We start from the raw sequence: 13948 nt of genomic DNA, 5'->3' as shown, positions 1-13948 counted from the left end.
CACTCAGGGGCTAGACCAAGGTTTCAGAGTGACTACAGCCCTCTGCCTGTAGCTGAATGACCCTAGAGGCCTGGGGCACTGGAACCCCGGCCCCTCAGAAGAGGCAAGCCTTAAACCACTGCTTCTCGCCAGACTTTGCGGGCTGAGGCATTTCCCCTACCCCGGGTCCCAGGTTCGAGGGCTGGGGAGAATGGGGATGGGGTCCTGCCTTATTTCCAGGGCACCCAGAAGGGCTGGGCTAGGGTGGAGATAGGAACCACGAGTGCTTAGGGGATCCCAAGGAACATAGAAGGAGTAAAAAGCGCTAGCATTTGGAGAACTGCCTCTTCCCCGGCCGGCTTGGGGAAGGAAGGCAGGGGCCGCCCTCCTCCGCCGCGGGCGGGGCTGCCGGGACCCCGCGGGAGTGGGGAGGGCCAACCGGGCCCAGGAAAGGGGCGGGGCGGCCGCAGTGACGCGGCCGGCGGCGGGGAGGGACGGCAGGGGCGCCGGCGGGCGGACCCGGAGGAAGGTCGGGGCCATGGGCCCGCGCTGCGCCTCCAGAGGGTCCGGCCACTGCTGGAACCCGAGGCTGGGGCCGGGGGCGCTCCGGGCTCCGACCAACGGCCCGTCCGCCCCCGCCCGTACCGGGTGAGGGGTGCCCGCCCTAACCTAGAGGTGAGCCGGGACGTTGGCGGGCGGGCCAAGAGCGCGGCGGGGGACGGGGACGCCGGGGAGCAAAGGGAAGTGGGGACAATGGGGCCTCTAGCCTGTTCGCTGGGTGCGAGGTGGGGAGGTGGGAGGGGTGCCTGCGGCGGAACCGGGGCGCAGGTGGGCGGAGCGGGTCTCCCAGGGTGGGGGCCCGTGGGGTACCCAGTGGAGCCACTCTTGCCTCAGCCCGAAGAGGGGTCAACCCCGGGAAGGATGATGGGGTGGCAGCATAAACGAGTGCCGGGGGTCCAGGAGGGATGCTGAGGAGGGGAAGTCGAGGACCGGGCTGCGGGCCAGAATAGGGAAGGCAGGTCTGGGGGCCGGAGGGGTTAGTTATGTGGTCCTGGAAGGTAGGTTCGGGTGCGGGGGGTGGGGAACACTGACAGACGCTCAGAGGAGGGGCGCACGGATCTGCTCTGCGGAGAGCCACCCCGGGGGACAAGGTTCTAAGCGGATGTCTGGGAGTGGGGGACACGCGACCCCACCGAGTATGGGAAACGGGGTGCAGGGGGCGGGACCCGAGGGGCTGGTTGCGGAAGGCGGGCCAGGAAGGAGGGGACCGGGGCTTCTGGGGGCGCGGCCCCGCGGGATTTTGAGGGGGCTTGGGACGTGGCCGCGGCTGGAGAGGCGAAGGTGGCCCGTTAGCCCGCCGGCCCGCGCCCGCCGCTCCGGGGGGCCCGCGTCAGCGCGCGGTTGCCATGGCGACAGGCGGGCGGGGGACAGGGGCTGCGCGGAAAAGAGGTCAGCGCTCAGCCTCGCTGCGGCTCGCGGCCCCCGGCGGCGCTGGCGGCGGCGCTGGGCTCGCCTCTGCCTCCCCGGTGGCGGGCCCAGGCATGGGGTCGGGCGGCGCGAGTCCTCCGGCCCGCGCGCAGGGCTCGGGGCCGCGCGCCGCCGCCCCGCACTGACTGCCGCGCGGTGCCCTGCGCCAGGCGGAGCGGAGGCCGCGCGCGGCCGGCAGAGCACCTTCAGGATGCTCATCAAGGAGTACCACATTCTGCTGCCCATGAGCCTGGATGAGTACCAGGTGGCCCAGCTCTACATGATCCAGGTGAGGGCGGTGGGAAGCAGGAGACCAAGCGGGCCACACTTCATGATGGGGTAATGGCAGGAGCGCGCAGGCCGCACCTGGGACAAGGGGCTGGGCCCAGCTCAACCCCCATCAGCCCAGCTCTGAGCCTAGGGGAGGACAGAGAAGTACCGCTTCCAATGCGGGGGGTCGGGGAGGGGTGGCTGTGGGAAAAGGGGCAGAAGGGCCTAGCGGTGCCTCCCCATCCCCCAAGTGACTGGCCCCTGGTTGACGCACAGCCCACTTCTGATCTCCTTTAATCCTCCTTAGAATCCTAACCCCTTGCGGGAGGGAAAGGAGTGCATGAGGAGGCAAGAGCGAGAGGCAGGGAGCCAGGAGGGGTGCTAGGTGGTAGAGAAGACTGGAAGGGGGTCCCCAGAGGGTGCATGATCCTGACAACCCCAGGTGGTCAGGGAGATGGGAATGAGGATCAGACCCCAAAACTGTGACAGACAGGGGCAGGCAGAGACCCAAGAGGGTGAGGCAGGGGTCTGGGCTTGGGAAGGTTGCAGCAAGGCAGGCTCTCAAGGCAGGAAAACTGTTCAGGGCCAGGGAGGCCTGTGTTCCCCAGAAATGAGGGTTAGGGTCTGAAGAGACAGGAGGGCCAGGATCTGGCCTCAGGGGGTTGAGTGAGCCAAGTTCAGGCTCCAGAGCTGTAAAAGGGCAGGAACTTTGCTCTCAAGCTACAAGGGGTGTGGCAGGAGCTGGTATTGGGGTCCCAGAGAGGGAGGGGACTGGGGTCAGGTTCTCAGAGAGGTGTGGGCCCCTTTCACTGTCCTCAATTCTTCCAGCCCACCCTCCCAGGCCTCTTTGCTGCCCCTGGAGCACATGCGGCACACTCCTACCTCAGGAGCTTGTATTGACATCCCCTCCGCCTGGAATAGTTCCCCCCAGCCCCATGTGCACTCCACATCTACCCTCCCCCACTTCAAGTCATATTCACACTGTGGTCCTGTCATCTTCCCAGTGAGGCTTTCCCTGATCATCCTGTCATAATCGTACACTTTCTTCTTCCCATAACACTTAGCACTTCTAACATACCATGTCATTTGCTTCTCTTAAGTCCCTCCCTCCCCTGGAACCGAAGTCCCAAGGGCAGGCAGGGGTCTTTGCTTTGTTCATCAACAGGAGGTCCCAATGAATATAATCCCAATATGCCTGGAATAGAGCGGACAATAAGTACGTGAATGAGTGCTGGGTTGCGAGCCCTATGGAGGACTGGACAGCAGCTGTGATCCTGATCCCAGGGAGCTGCAGGGGACCCGGGTCGGGTTTCAGGGGGGTGGAAAGGCTGGGGCTAGGGCTTCAGCACTGTGCAGGGGCCAGGCTGAGCTGGGGACCCCAGGAGCTCAGCTGCGGCTGAGCTGCCCTTTCTGCTCTGCCCCGGGGTGCAGAAAAAGAGCCGGGAGGAGTCGAGTGGTGAGGGCAGTGGTGTGGAGATCCTGGCCAACCGGCCCTACGCGGACGGGCCCGGTGGCAGCGGGCAGTACACACACAAGGTGTACCACGTGGGCTCCCACATCCCAGGCTGGTTCCGGGCACTGCTGCCCAAGGCTGCCCTGCAGGTGGAAGAGGAATCCTGGAATGCCTATCCTTACACCCGAACACGGTGAGTGCGGGGCGGCGGGCCTGGGGCGACAAGAAGAACAGCCCTGGTGGGCACAGCAATGATCCTCACCCCTGACCTGTGCCCCAGGTACACCTGCCCCTTTGTGGAGAAATTCTCCATTGAAATAGAGACGTATTACCTGCCTGATGGGGGGCAGCAGTCGAACGTCTTCAACCTGAGTGGAGCTGAGAGGAGACAGCGCATCCTGGGTGAGGCCCAGGGCCAGTGAGGGGACCCCAGAGCCCCTCTCAGGCCACCTGCCACCTCAGTGGGCAGCCTCTGACAAGTCACGGGTTCTCTCCTGGCCTCGACTTCCTGGCCGTGGAAGGCTGCCCTCCCAATCCCAAGGCAGGGAAGGGGTGGCCAGGGGGTAGGGGACTGGTGTGGTTCAGTGCCACTGGACCCCCCCCCCCCCCCCGCAGACACCATCGACATCGTGCGGGATGCAGTGGCCCCAGGAGAATACAAAGCAGAAGAGGACCCCCGGCTGTACCGCTCGGCCAAGACTGGCCGAGGACCGCTGGCTGATGACTGGGCGCGCACAGCGGCCCAAACAGGGCCCCTCATGTGTGCCTATAAGCTGTGCAAGGTCGAGTTCCGCTACTGGGGCATGCAGGCCAAGATCGAGCAGTTCATCCATGATGTCGGTGAGCACCCCGCCACAGGAGGTTCCCTTGACCCAGCATGCACCAGGCACCCTGTGTTTGAGCCAGGGATGCTCCCAGGCTACTGGGGACGCAGAATAAAGCCATCATTTCCATTCGATATGGCACTGAGGCAGAGGGGAGCAGCCCAGCCCAGCTGGGGGCCAGGGGGGCCTAGCCTTGAGGCATAGGTAAGAGTCAGGAGGGCAAGAAGCTGGGGACATGATCTCTGAGGTCCAGAGGGCTCTGACATTCAGAGATGCTGCTTTTCATCCGTTAAGCTTCCAGGATTCTCCAACGTTCTGTGGATCAAGGGAGACTTAGAAACACTCAAAAGGATCAGCAGCCCGCACCAGCAACACACTAAGAAGTCCAGCCTAAGGCTGGGACTCTGCCATCATTCTGTTGGGGTCCCTCCTGCTCCCAGCTCCCATGGCCCCATGCTCTGGCCCCGGTATCCAGGAGTCCTGTTTCTAACCCCACAGCACCTGCAGCTCAGCCCCACCCCATCCCCTAGCTCTGAGGGTGGGCCACCTGCTGGTAGAACAGTCCTCAGATGGGGGCGTGCAGAGGCCTGGGCTCCATGGGACCTCCAGTGAGCCACTTCCCATCTCTGCACCTTAGTTTTCCCTTCTGTGAATGGGCAGGAGGCTGGGCCAGGTATTAAGAACTAATACTGACTGAGCATTCACAACATGTAAGGTGCTTGGCTAATCACTTTTCCTGTAAGGTTTCCTTTAACCCCCATGACACCCCTGCAAGGTAAGAACCGCTATTCCCACTTTACAGACCAGATGAGGAAATTTAGCTTAAAGAATAATATAGGCTCCTTGTCTTACATTTGTAAAAATACCAGAAAGCACAAATAAGAAAATGAAATCACCCACATATTAACTGCTGGTAAGATTCTGATATATTTCCTTCCAGAAGTTTGTAATTATAATCCAACTATTATTAGCTTATTTCCTAGATACTGAAGTTTCTAACTTTATTCCTCTGCTTCAGATGAAAATATCCCAGAATGGGTATCATCTTTCGCTACAAACTTCATTAAGTGCCAACACTTCCATTGACTATTAACACCTTCATTAACTATCAACAATTTCATTAACTGTTAATGCCTAACTGTTAACTCCTCTGAAGAAGTCAGCAAGAAGCTAGTGAGAAAGACAGCAAGAAGCCTTGGTCCCAGCTTCCCAGGGTGTCAGCGTTGGGTTTGTGCTCAGAGTTGGGGTGCCCAGAGGGATAAAAGAGGCAGGGATGGAGGGAGGGAGGTGGGGCAGGAAGACAAATGCCCCAGTTTCTATTCCCAACTCCCGGACGGCACTTGCCCTGCCCTACTTTATGGCTCCGGGTGGGTGGTGTGCCCAGGGGAGCCATCACCCAATGTAGAGGGCTGGGCCTGTGGCTGCCCAGTGGCAGTGGTAGGGAAACTCGGACTGGGGGTGGGGGGCATGGTTCTGATGCCTGGGCACCTACAGGTCTGCGTCGGGTGATGCTACGGGCCCACCGCCAGGCCTGGTGCTGGCAGGATGAATGGACAGAGCTCAGCATGGCTGACATCCGGGCGCTGGAGGAAGAGACCGCCCGCATGTTGGCACAGCGCATGGCCAAGTGCAACTCGGGCAGTGAGGGGCCGGAGGCCCAGGCCCCCGGGAAGCCTAGTGTTGAGGCCCGGGCCGCGGCCAGCCATGCTGGCACCCCCGACGGGCCTGAGGCACCCTCCGGCCCCGACGCCTCGCCAGATGCCAGTTTCGGCAAGCAGTGGTCCTCCTCCTCCCGTTCCTCCTACTCATCCCAGCATGGAGGTGAGGCTGGGGCACAGGGGAGGGAGGGAGCCGCCCTCAGGCTGGACGCCCCGGCTGAGGTGGGTGTGGCCCTGCAGGGGGCGTATCTCCCCAGAGCTTGTCTGAGTGGCGCATGCAGAACATCGCCCGAGACTCAGAGAACAGCTCCGAGGAGGAGTTCTTTGATGCCCACGGTCAGCACCACAGCCCTGCTGGGGGTGGAGGTGTCCCTGAGCAGCTCCCACTGCCCCATGATACAGCCCCTCGTCCTTTCAGAAGGCTTCTCGGACAGTGACGAGGTCTTCCCCAAGGAGATGACCAAGTGGAACTCCAATGACTTCATTGATGCCTTTGCCTCCCCTGTGGAGGCCGAGGGGACACCAGGTAAAGATTGCCAGCCACCAGCACCCTATATGCAGTCGACGCTCCGAGAAACACTCAGTCCTAAGCTTAATGGGGTCCTAAATCGAATGTCAATCCGGGGAGGGTGCTCATTAAATACACAGATGAATGGTGAGTGGATAAGGGATGGATAGATGGATGGGATTAGACTGTATTCCAAGTTCAGACATAGCCCAAAACATGAAGGAATTAATTTGGAGTCCAGGAAGGCTTCACATGGGAGGTGGTGTCTAAGCCGCATTTGGAAGGATTGGACTAGCTCTGTCCAACAGAACTTTCTGTGATGATGGAAATGTTCTAGCCACTAGCTACGTGTGGTTTCTAAGCACTCGAAATGTGGCTAGTGCGACTGAGGAGCTGAATTTTGTATTGTATTGCATTTTAATTTATTTCAGTTTAAATAGGCACACGTGGCTGGTGGCTACCGTATTGGACAGGGAGGATTAGAAGGAATTTTCCGGGCAAACAGGCATTGTAGGGAGAGGCGTCCCTGACAGCAGCAGGACCAGCACGTGCAAAGGCCCAGAAACGTGAAATGACCCAGGAGAGCCTGATGAGGGAGGACAGAGGAAGATGGGGGGTTGCTCGGGCAGACAGCAAAGCAGGGGTATCTGAAGTACCCGATGAGGGGATCCCCACAGGCCCCTCAGCCTCCTTCACTGGCTTCACCCTGCCCTACAGACCCTGGAACCGGGGCCACCAAAGACATTGGGGATGGGGCCCGAGCACCCAGGGACTCCGAGGTGAGTACGGTCAGCCAGCGCACGTCTGCAGTTCTGCCCCCCCCCCCGCCCCCGCCAGGCAGGCTACTGCTCTTGACACCCCTGGTACCCACTGTGCCCCACAGGGCCCAGACGGAGCCGGGGAGCTGGGGGCCGAGGCATGCGCAGTCCACGCTCTCTTCCTCATCCTGCACAGCGGCAACATCCTGGACTCAGGCCCCGGAGATGCCAACTCCAAGCAGGCGGACGTGCAGACCCTGAGCCTGGCCTTTGAGACTGTCACACGAATCCACTTCCCCGAGGCCTTGGGCCACGTGGCACTGCGTCTGGTGCCCTGCCCACCTATCTGCGCTGCTGCCTATGCCCTTGTCTCCAAGTACTGGTCAGGGGTGGATGGGTGGGGGGACATACAGGGTCTTCAAGGTGCAGATAGCACAGGGCTCCAGGGACCAGAGAGGCCCCATGAGGGAAGGGGGAGGAAGGAGGCCAGGAAGCCAGACACCTGGGCCGGTCACCCACCCAACTGGACTCCAGTTTCTAGTCAGTGGCTCCATGCCAAAGGCCCCTTGGGTGCTGATGCTCCCCACAAAGGCCCCACGGTGCTAGGACTTGCCAACAGGCCAAGGGGACTCGGAGGGGGCAGTGGAGGGGCTGGAGGCCCTCCCACCCACCCGCCACACCTCCTCCTACAGCCTGAGCCCCTACAGCCACGACGGTGATGGCCTGTCCCGCTCCCAGGACCACATTCCCCTGGCTGCCCTGCCACTGCTGGCCACCTCATCCTCCCGGTACCAGGGCGCGGTGGCCACTGTCATCGCTCGCACCAACCAGGCCTATGCTGCCTTCCTGCGCTCCCCTGAGGGTGCTGGCTTCTGCGGGCAGGTCAGGGGGTAGGGCTGTCCCGGGGAGTCCTCCAGCTGCCTGCCTCTGCCGGAGCCCCTCCTGATGGCGCCACTCTCCCGGCTCAGGTGGTGCTGATCGGGGACGGCGTCGGCGGGATCCTGGGCTTTGACGCGCTCTGCCACGGTGCTGGTGCGGGCTCGGGGAGCCGGGGCAGCAGCCGCCGAGGGAGCATGGTCAGTGTGGCCGAACCCTGCCGCCTCAGGAGGGGGGGTGTCTCTCCAGCTCTAGGGCTCTGGCCCCTGCAATAGGACTTCTCTTCGGGCAGCTCCCCAGCTGCCTTGTGTGGTCCCCTCTTGGACTCCGCCCGAGGTCTTTCCTGGAGTCCCTGCCCAGCCCCCAAGCCTCTCTCCTCACTTCCAAATAAGTAGAAATCGAATCGTCTCCAATCCTAAGGATATTTCTGTCCCCTGTTTTGTCTAGAACAATGAGCTGCTGTCCCCGGAGGTTGGCCCAGTGCGGGACCCCCTGGCAGATGGGGTGGAGGGGCTGGGCCGGGCCAGCCCAGAACCCTCAGTCCTGCCTGCCCAGCGCACCCCCAGCGACATGACCAGTCCTGAGCCCGAGGGTGCTCAGAACAGGTGACACTTCTGCCCCATAACCCATGCCCTGGGCTTGTGTTGGGCTGTGGAGGAAGCAGCACTGAGCACCCCTCTGCCCCCCACAGCCTGCAGGCAGCCCCCCCAACCACCTCCTCTGGGGAGCCCAGGCGGGCAAGCACAGCCTCCTGCCCACCTGCTGCCACTTCTGAGGCTCCTGATGGCCCCACCAGCGCTGCCCGCCTTGACTTCAAGGTCTCCGGCTTCTTCCTCTTTGGCTCCCCGCTGGGCCTGGTGCTGGCTTTGCGCAAAACCGTGATGCCCGCCTTGGAGGGTGAGCCCTCGGGGTGGGGGTGGGAGCCACACCTTTGCCTTCATCTGCTCCTCCCTAGCTCTTTTGTCCCCCATGAGATGCTGGCTTTATTGCCATACCCCACTGTACAAAGATGCTGGCTAGAGAAGGGGAACCTGAGGCCCAGAAAGAAGGGACTTGCCAGGGCCAAGTTTCCCTTCTCCGCTTGAGAAGGGGTCTGAAAGGCAGGGGAAATACTTCATCCTGAATCACATCAGCAGATGAAGGGTCTGATCTCTTCTTAGCCGAGACACCTGTCTCACTTTCTCGGGACCCTGGTGACCTCCCGGGGACTGCAGTTTGGGAAGTGCTGGCTCAGGGTCACGCAGCCCGTCAGGTGCTGCTTCCCACACCCCCTGCCTCCCAGCATGCCCAGCTGAACCTCCTCCTTCCTTTATCTTCTGGGTTCCAGTGGCCCAGATGCGCCCAGCCTGTGAACAGATCTACAACCTCTTCCATGCGGCCGACCCCTGCGCCTCCCGCCTTGAGCCCCTGCTGGCCCCCAAGTTCCAAGCTATCGCCCCACTGGCCGTGCCCCGCTACCAGAAGTTCCCCCTGGGAGACGGCTCATCCCTGCTGTTGGGTATGCTCCCAACCAAGATAAAGGGGAGAAGGAGGAGGGCAGCAACAGGGAGGGATGGGAATGGGCTCCCCGCACCCAAGAAGATGTGTGCTGGTTCCTACATCCTTGATGACCTCTTATGTCACCAGTCCCAAGACCACGGAGCCCTATCCTAGCCCTTTGTGAGGTCTGGATCCCCAAGACCCTCTGACATTCTCTGCCAAGGAGTGGGGGCCAGTAGTGATGGCTGGGCTGGAGAAAGGAGCCAGCGGCACTGGGGTGCTGGTGTCTGGGAATAGCTACAATGTGGGGGGCTGCTGTATCTGCATGTAGGGGTGCACAGCATATCCATACGCACTTGTGTTCATGTCTCGGTGTGGGGCATGTACCCGTATGCATGCAAGTGGGTACCCATTTGGCCCCGTGAGAGGAGTGGGCCTGTGTTGGAGGGGTGGTAGCAGGCATTCTGGCAGGGACATAGTGGGCTGTCAGCGTGAGCTAGGAGGAGAGAATGCCCCCTACTCTTCCTTTGCATCCAAATTGGGGCACTTCAGCCTCAGCCAAGACCTGACCAGGGAGGGCTGGCAGGGGAGATGGTGGAGGTGCAGGGACCAAGCTGTCCTGGAAGCCCTGGGTGGGAAGACAGGAGGGCAGCCTGGCTCAGACCGCTGCTCAGGTTGCCCCACCTCCCCCAGCTGACACTCTGCAGACACACTCAGGCCTCTTTCTGGAAGAGCTGGAGATGTTGGTGCCCTCAACACCCACCTCTGCCAGCGGTGCCTTCTGGAAGGGCAATGAGTTAGGCACCGATCCACCGACCCAGCCAGCTGGCCCCAGCACCACCAGTGAGGTGGTTAAGAGTAAGTCACCCAGCCAGCCAGCCTGGGGAGGGGACACTTATTCTACCTCCCTTGCCCCCAGCGTTTGCTCTGGAACCAGAGGGCCCCAGCACCCAACCTCGGACTTGGCAAAGGGCAGGCTTGGCAGAAAGGAGGGAGGAAAGAGCACCCAGGGGCCAGACACGTGGGCACGGGGTGGGAGGCCACCCCTGACTCACTGCCCAACGTGGCCGTGCAGTCCTGGAGCGCTGGTGGGGGACCAAGCGGATTGACTACTCGCTCTACTGCCCCGAGGCGCTCACCGCCTTCCCCACCGTCACGCTGCCCCACCTCTTCCACGCCAGCTACTGGGAGTCGGCTGATGTGGTGGCCTTCATCTTGCGCCAGGTGGGCCAGGGGATACGGGGTGGGAGATGTGAACCGGACGAGGGATGGGGAGCCCCGGGCCAGGGGAGGCGCAGCCCCAGGCTCCCCGTTCACGTGGCCTCACGTGCACAGGTGATCGAGAAGGAGCAGCCACAGCTGACGGAATGCGAGGAGCCGTCCATCTACAGCCCGGCCTTCCCCAGAGAGAAGTGGCAGCGCAAACGCACGCAAGTCAAGATCCGGGTATGTGCCCTGCCCCTCGCGCCCTCAGGAGCAAGACCCTGCCCTCTCTCCCCAGCATCCCCGCCCAGCTCCTTCCCAGGATCTTCCCCGGTGCCGCCCCCGCCCCCTACAGTCCCTGCCCCGCCTCCTCGAGCCTCGGCCCCGCCCCTGGGAACCAGGAATCTCCTCCCCTTCCACCGCTGATTCGGACGTCGGATCCTCGCTCTCCGCACGGATCCTCATCCCCTGAATCCCGTCCTGTCACGGCTCCATCCCCTGGGAGCGGCAGTTTACACGCACCCCCGACCTCAGGTCGGGTCGGAAAAGCCCCCACCATTGGGCCTTGCCCTGTCTGGGCGCGGGTCCCACCCCCGCCGGGCTGCGCGCTCACGCCGTCTCCTCCCGCCAGAACGTCACTTCCAACCACCGGGCAAGCGACACGGTCGTGTGCGAGGGCCGCCCCCAGGTGCTGAATGGGCGCTTCATGTACGGGCCCCTGGACGTGGTCACGCTCACTGGAGAGAAGGTCAGGACACGGCGGCCTTGGCCGTCACGCCCACGGGGAACTCTCGGTCCCTCCACCCCCGACGACAGCCCGCCCAGACCCTCCTCCGCTCCGGGTCCGGGGGTGCGCGGGGCTCCGGCCCATGGGCCCTCTCGCCCGCTCTCCCCACCAGGTGGACGTCTACATCATGACGCAGCCGCTGTCGGGCAAGTGGATCCACTTCGGCACTGAGGTCACCAACAGCTCCGGCCGCCTCACCTTCCCGGTGCCCCTCGAGCGCGCGCTGGGCATCGGCGTCTACCCGGTGCGCATGGTGGTCAGGTGAGCGCCGGGCGGGCCGGGCTTCCGCGGGCCGGGGCTCTGCCGGGGGCCTCCCTCGCCCTGTGCCGCTCACGCCGTCCGTGGGCCGCAGGGGCGACCACACGTACGCCGAGTGCTGCCTGACCGTGGTGGCCCGCGGCACCGAGGCCGTGGTCTTCAGCATCGACGGCTCCTTCACCGCCAGCGTCTCCATCATGGGCAGCGACCCGAAGGTGCGCGCCGGCGCCGTGGACGTGGTCAGGTAGGAGCGGCGCCACCCCGCTTGGTGATGGCCGCACCCCCGGTGATGGAGCTGACCGCCGTCCCACCCCGCAGGCACTGGCAGGACGCCGGCTACCTGATCGTGTACGTGACGGGCCGGCCCGATATGCAGAAGCACCGCGTGGTGGCCTGGCTGTCGCAGCACAACTTTCCTCACGGCGTCGTCTCCTTCTGCGATGGCCTCACCCACGACCCACTGCGCCAGAAGGCGATGTTTCTGCAGAGCCTGGTGCAGGAGGTGCGGCTGCGGAGGGTCCCGCTCCGCCCCCTCCCGGGGCAGTAGGACCCTCGGAGGCCCACCTGGTCCCACCCTCCCGCCCCGGGACCCTAGCTGGCTGGAGAGGCCCCTATGGCTCGGCCCCCTACTGGCCCGAGAGGCCTCTAGTCCTCCTGACCAACTCCCGCTCGCGTCGTGGCCCGGTGACGTGAGCCCTGTGGCCCCGCCTCCGCCCGACGAGCCCCGCCCTCGAAACCTTCTGACCGGGGATGCCGAGCGGACCCACCCCGGTCTCGCCCCCGCCCCCCGCCCCTAGGATGGCTGACTGGCCCCTCCCGCCACAGGTAGAACTGAACATCGTGGCTGGCTATGGGTCCCCTAAAGACGTGGCCGTCTATGCGGCGCTGGGCCTGCCCCCGAGCCAGACCTACATCGTGGGCCGTGCGGTGCGGAAGCTGCAAGCTCAGTGCCAGGTGAGGGCCGAGTGAAGGCGGGGATTGGGAGCTGGCCAGGGAGCCCGAGCCTAGGTCTGAGGCCATGAGAACCACCTGTGTAAAGAAGCACCTGAGGGGATGGCTGTAAAAAGGCCAGCTGGCCTCAGGGGACTGGGTTCCTCCTAGGATAGGGTCATGAACAGCTTGGAGCTCCTGGGCAGGCCAGGATTGATAACCGAGGCGGGGGTGTGCTCAGGACCTTGAGTGCTTGGTCCACTCTGGCTTGGCCCTGGGCATGGACCTTGAGCTTTCGGAGCCCCAATTTCCTGTCTGTAGAACAGAAATGATGACCTGGCACCAACCTCCACAGCTCTCATGAACATCACACAACACGCACGGGGCTGGGAACAAAGCAAGTGCTCACTGAATGTTAGTTGCTGTTCTTTCCCGCCAAGACCTCAGGAAACTGAAGCCCAGAGAGGCGCAGAGCGAGGACTAAAGCCAGGGTGCTCTGGCTCCCAGTCTGGGGTTCCTATCTGCTGAGAGAAGGCTGCGGGTCAGGCTGTGCCAGGCCTATAGCGCTGCCAGCACTGGGCGAGCCTGGGGGCGTCGGGGGGGCAGGCGAGGGCTGCATGTGGGCCCGAGACCAGCCGTGCCCTCATCCCTGCCCACCTCTGCCCACAGTTCCTGTCAGATGGCTACGTGGCCCACCTGGGCCAACTGGAGGCAGCCTCCCACCCTCATGCCCCCTCGGGACCCTCCAGGGCCGCCCTGGCCAAGAGCAGCTACGGCGGGGCCGCCCCTGTGGACTTCCTGCGCAAGCAGAGCCAGCTGCTTCGCTCCAGGGGCCCCAGTCAGGTGGAGCGCGAGGGCCCAGGGACACCGGCCACCACCCTGGCCAGAGGCAAGGCCCGCAGCATCAGCCTCAAGCTGGACAGCGAAGAGTGAGGCCCACACTGTGGCTGGCCCTGAGTTATTTATTCATGTACGCGAGGGGCCCAAGTGGCACAGGCAGGCGGGCTGGGGGCCCAGGCCTGTGGCCCCCCAACCCCACACCCTGCATCTTTGTCTGCCCCTTGGTGTTACTTCCCTTTCATGTCAGGGGCACCTAGCCTCGGTGAGGGGAGGAGGGAGCGGCAAGGGCCCAGAGGCTTTTCCAGTGTGTGTAAATCTATGAAAATAAACCACGTGTAACCCACCTGACTGCCCACGTGCCTGGCACCACAGCGCAACCAAGCCCAGTTTCCAGTTTGATGGGGACACTGAAGGGCTGAGAAGGCCCAGGACGCACCCAGGGTCATAGCATGGGTTAGAGGCAAGGCCAGAATGGGGGCCGGGGCCTCGGAGGTCTCATGGAGGACTCTTTCCTCCCTTCTACCCGAGGCTGCCTCCTGAATAGTCATCCCACGCCACCGCACCCTCCCCACCTGGGTCAGCCCTTCAGTTCGCAGGGGCCTAGGGCCATAAGACCACGGGACCAGAGGCTGGAGGGGAGAGCTACACTGGGGGGCCC

The 13948-nt window shown here is 63.1% G+C and overlaps 1 protein-coding gene across 2 annotated transcripts; it reads left to right on the top strand.

The window, feature by feature from the left end:
* Positions 1 to 483: 483 nt before the first annotated feature.
* On the top strand, positions 484 to 13942 carry PITPNM1 (phosphatidylinositol transfer protein membrane associated 1). Of its 2 annotated transcripts, none has more exons than XM_035013410.1 (24): positions 484 to 654; positions 1617 to 1735; positions 3148 to 3362; positions 3450 to 3571; positions 3785 to 4009; positions 5488 to 5814; positions 5892 to 5987; positions 6070 to 6177; positions 6877 to 6938; positions 7043 to 7293; positions 7610 to 7799; positions 7886 to 7993; positions 8241 to 8398; positions 8485 to 8690; positions 9121 to 9291; positions 9966 to 10130; positions 10348 to 10496; positions 10608 to 10718; positions 11107 to 11223; positions 11375 to 11523; positions 11615 to 11764; positions 11839 to 12022; positions 12346 to 12474; positions 13190 to 13942. In XM_035013410.1, exons 2-24 carry the CDS (start codon positions 1658 to 1660, stop codon positions 13610 to 13612), a joined length of 3894 nt encoding a protein of 1297 aa, XP_034869301.1. In that variant the 5' UTR covers positions 484 to 654; positions 1617 to 1657; the 3' UTR covers positions 13613 to 13942. The 2 variants fall into 2 exon arrangements, with proteins under 2 accessions (XP_034869301.1, XP_034869302.1); XM_035013411.1 differs by having other exon boundaries at positions 13120 to 13646.
* Positions 13943 to 13948: the final 6 nt, after the last annotated feature.

The sequence above is a fragment of the Mirounga leonina genome, unplaced genomic scaffold (genome assembly GCF_011800145.1).
Source record: "Mirounga leonina isolate KUSES-001 unplaced genomic scaffold, KU_Mleo_1.0 Mir_166, whole genome shotgun sequence".
NCBI classification, from domain to species: Eukaryota; Metazoa; Chordata; class Mammalia; order Carnivora; family Phocidae; genus Mirounga; species Mirounga leonina.
The sequence above is the reverse complement of the archived record's forward strand: the minus strand, read 5'-3'. Positions and strand labels throughout refer to the sequence as shown.